Here is a 3,785-nt window from a genome sequence, read left to right as displayed (position 1 = left end):
TATACTGACTTCAGCAGTGACGTGCTATATTTGAAAAACAATTCCCACATTTTTTGTATATATTTTTTTTTATTAATTTGAGAGATTATATGGAATACAATTAATCTGTAACCATAAAAAATGGTGGGGAAAAGAACATTAAATAGAGTATTCTGAATCTGAATATTCAAATATATTTTGATTCCGTTATATTTTATTCAGTTTAAGTTATATATATATATATATATATATATATATATATATATATATATATATGTGTGTGTGTGTGTGTGTGTGTTTGTTAAATAAATATGTATTAAATATTAATATTGACTTCAGAATTAACTATTTACATAAGGGAGTGACATCAGTGACATGCAACATTTTTCTGAATTTTTTTTTTTTTTTTGTATTTGTGGCAATAAAAATAGACCTAAGTGAACAATAGACTTTAAAATGACTTAAAATACATATATAATAGCAATGAGGCAATCATAATTTGTTCAAATAAAATATCAAAAGCAAGTAATCATTTTAGTTTTATTGAACATAATGTAAAAAACAATATAATCATAACTACATTGTTTTTACACTTTACAGTGCGAACTAATCCTTGTTTAATTTTGACTAATCAACATTTAATTAAAATGTCCACTTAATCTTTAATATCTCGCCGCTACTTTATGATAGAAATGCTACAGCCACTGTCATTTCTTGACCAAAAACATGTGGACATCAAAACATGCAAACTCAGAACGATGGTTTAAACTTTTATTTTGAAGTCGCGATGAACAGTTAGCATATTTAGAAAAATTATGTATTCTCCTGTGTTGGCATAGGTTTTATAAATGATTTACCTTATAAATCTGATAGAATGGTGCACATTGTTCCCAGATGCACGTTATAAGCAACTCAGACTCACAGCAATATGTAAAGATGGCGTTTGAGACGGTCCGCACAGATAAATGATATCAGTTTGTGTGGAGCAGCATTTACTGTGAACGGAGCTGTGACCGCCATGCAAATAAATAAAGCGCATATTAAACCAGCAGCGCATATATTTATTTAAGTGAATCACAGCCTTTGTGAATCCACAGTAGAATTATGCTTTATTATGATTTTTAAATGGTTTTAATATTTTGTGCAGCCTTAGAAAATGGTCTAATAATGTTTTTTTGTTTTGTTTTTTTGTGAACAAGCAAATGACTTTCCAAAGGCTGCTGGAGTGTGAAAGCAAATGACTAAATTATGTTTTGGTGCAAGAAACCTTGACTATCATAAGTGAAGTATTTCTTACATATTCACAAAGCCCTATAACAATAACAATAACCGCCTCTCTCTGTAGTTTGCCATTGCGTTTCTGGGTGAACATACTGAAGAACCCTCACTTCATTTTTGACGTGCACGTGAGCGAGGTCGTGGACGCCTCTCTGTCCGTCATCGCTCAGACCTTCATGGACGCCTGCACAAAAACAGAGCACAAACTCAGTCGGGTAAGTGTTTGAGAATCAGCTATTAATGAACACCAGAAACTCATCATTTATCGGCTTGCTCTCTCTCTCTGTTGCCTGCAGGATTCTCCCAGCAACAAATTACTCTATGCAAAGGAGATCTCCACCTACAAAAGGATGGTAGACGAGTAAGTGCTCCAGTATTGCGCAGTCTCAGCCTCCAGCCGAACGCCCACAGATGGTTTACAGACTGTCTGATGCATGTTGTGCACAAAAATGCTGAGAACTTTCTCAGCGTGATCTCATTGACTGGGTTTATGCAATATCTGGGAGTCAGAGCGACAGGTTTTTATCAGTCCTCCGGGAAAACAAGTTGTGTTTATGTTCCCAGGCGGATATATTAAGCATTTCTGAGGTAGAACTAGTCTGCTAAAGTTTAAAGGCATCAAATCAAAACGTATCTTTAAGTTATTTATGACTATATTTAGTTTGAGACACTTTAGCAAGTAAATAAGATATACTTAGATACACAACAGTATTTACTACTTTTTTATTTTTAATTTAAATGCAATTTGCCCTGCCCAAGCCTCAGACAACCCTGTTCAGAGTAGGTGTTTTTAGCTAGAATAATCTGCAGTTTGGATCAAATGTCTGTTGTGTTTCTCCACAGGTACTATAAAGGAATCCGGCAGATGGTGTCAGTCAGTGACCAGGAAATGAACACACATCTGGCTGAAGTGTCACGGGTGAGTGTGTGATGGGCTTTCTGTGATTTTAGGGAAAATGAACTGTCTGGTGTTGATTTAGGTTTGTTTTTCAGGAACACACAGATAAACTGAACACACAAGTGGCTCTTCATCAGCTCTACCGGTACGCCAGCAAATACTACGATGGGGTGAGTGCGCGCGCACACACACACACACACACACACACACGGGTAACTGACATTAAGAAGTGACAGCAGTGACATATACAAGTATTTTAAACTTAAGATTTAAGCTTTTTATTTTTTTTGTATAATTAATATGCATGTTGTTTTACATTAATTTAGACACTATATGGAATAAATGTAATTTGTCACACAGCAGGACATTTTAAATAAGCTAAAAGATGATTGAAAATGAAGGGCTGGAACATCAAATAAAGAGATAGACAGATAGACAGACAGACAGACAGACAGACAGATAGACAGACAGACAGACAGACAGACAGATAGATAGATAGATAGATAGATAGATAGACAGATAGACAGATAAAGACAGACAGACAGATAGATAGATAGATACAGACAGACATATATACAGTATAGAGACAGACAGATAGATAGATAGATAGTGTGTATAATGTGTGTGTACTGAAAGCTCATGGTCCGTCTGTTTCTGTAGATCATCATGTCTCTGGATGAAGATCCTGCTGCCCAGAGTAAACAGTTAACGCTGAGACTGCAGCAGATCGCCGCAGCGCTGGAGAACAAAGTGACCGACCTCTAACCCTGTCAGAGCGAACGATGAACGAATGCTCTGTCTGTATTTAGCTCATCACTATAATCAGATGTTCATTTTCTTCCTGTGTAGAGACAAAGGTTTTAAGAATCGTATTCTATATTTTTTTTAATGTGCAGTCTTTATGCAGAAAGCTTTATAAGAGGAAAATAACTTTTTAAATAGATGGCCTTGTGTCAGTTGTTTTTAAAGCTTCTGTTTGTGTGTGTGATTGTGTGTATGTGTGTGTAAAAGGATGCCTATATTTTGACCAAAAGGGAGCTGCCCATGTCCCTGCAGTGTGTGTGTGAGCAGGGGGTGTACCTACGGTGAGGTCACATCTGGTCTCGTCCAATCAAAAGCAGCTGAAGGTGACAGCAGGAATTGCGTGGGATGTGTTCGTAACAGCATACTACCCATACTATTTCTGCAGTATGTACTGTATGTGTAGGGTGTGCAAATGTTCTTTATCTGTAACATTTGCCAAAACATGCAGTCACATTTACCGCTGTTGTTCGGTGAGTTTTCACTGACAAATCCATGCTGAAATTTCGCAAATGGGACCACACCTTAACATAAGAGTACACTGCACTAGGTACTATATCCCACAATGCAATGCACTCATCTTGACCTTCTAGCGTGATCTAATATAATCTATCAATATTAACATCTCCTTTTTAACTCATTATTGGAGTCAAAAGTTGAAACATTTCTACACAAAATAGTGTGTACTGCAGTATGCTAGTATGTTATTCCAAACGTATCCGTTTAAACGATCAAATGGCCGTCCATTTCATAACCACCTGTTTCAGTTCAGCCATATGGACTCACTAGTAGATCCACAGAAAATCAAAACAGGCAATAATAAATAAAA

General features: G+C 36.2%; 1 protein-coding gene across 1 annotated transcript in view; it reads left to right on the top strand.

The window, feature by feature from the left end:
• plxnb2b (plexin b2b) overlaps positions 1-3,503 on the top strand; it is a 221,883-nt gene extending 218,380 nt beyond the window's left edge. Inside the window, exons 37-41 of the mRNA XM_016251008.1 lie at positions 1,325-1,472; positions 1,554-1,618; positions 2,101-2,176; positions 2,251-2,325; positions 2,816-3,503. Coding sequence (XP_016106494.1) covers positions 1,325-1,472; positions 1,554-1,618; positions 2,101-2,176; positions 2,251-2,325; positions 2,816-2,920 — 469 coding nt within the window. The 3' untranslated portion in view covers positions 2,921-3,503. The remainder of the gene's footprint in view (positions 1-1,324; positions 1,473-1,553; positions 1,619-2,100; positions 2,177-2,250; positions 2,326-2,815) is intronic.
• Positions 3,504-3,785: the final 282 nt, after the last annotated feature.

The sequence above is a fragment of the Sinocyclocheilus grahami genome, unplaced genomic scaffold (genome assembly GCF_001515645.1).
Source record: "Sinocyclocheilus grahami isolate Dianchi unplaced genomic scaffold, SAMN03320097.WGS_v1.1 scaffold1023.1, whole genome shotgun sequence".
Taxonomy (NCBI): Eukaryota; Metazoa; Chordata; class Actinopteri; order Cypriniformes; family Cyprinidae; genus Sinocyclocheilus; species Sinocyclocheilus grahami.
Note: the sequence above shows the minus strand (reverse complement) of the source record. Positions and strands in the feature narration are given on the sequence as shown.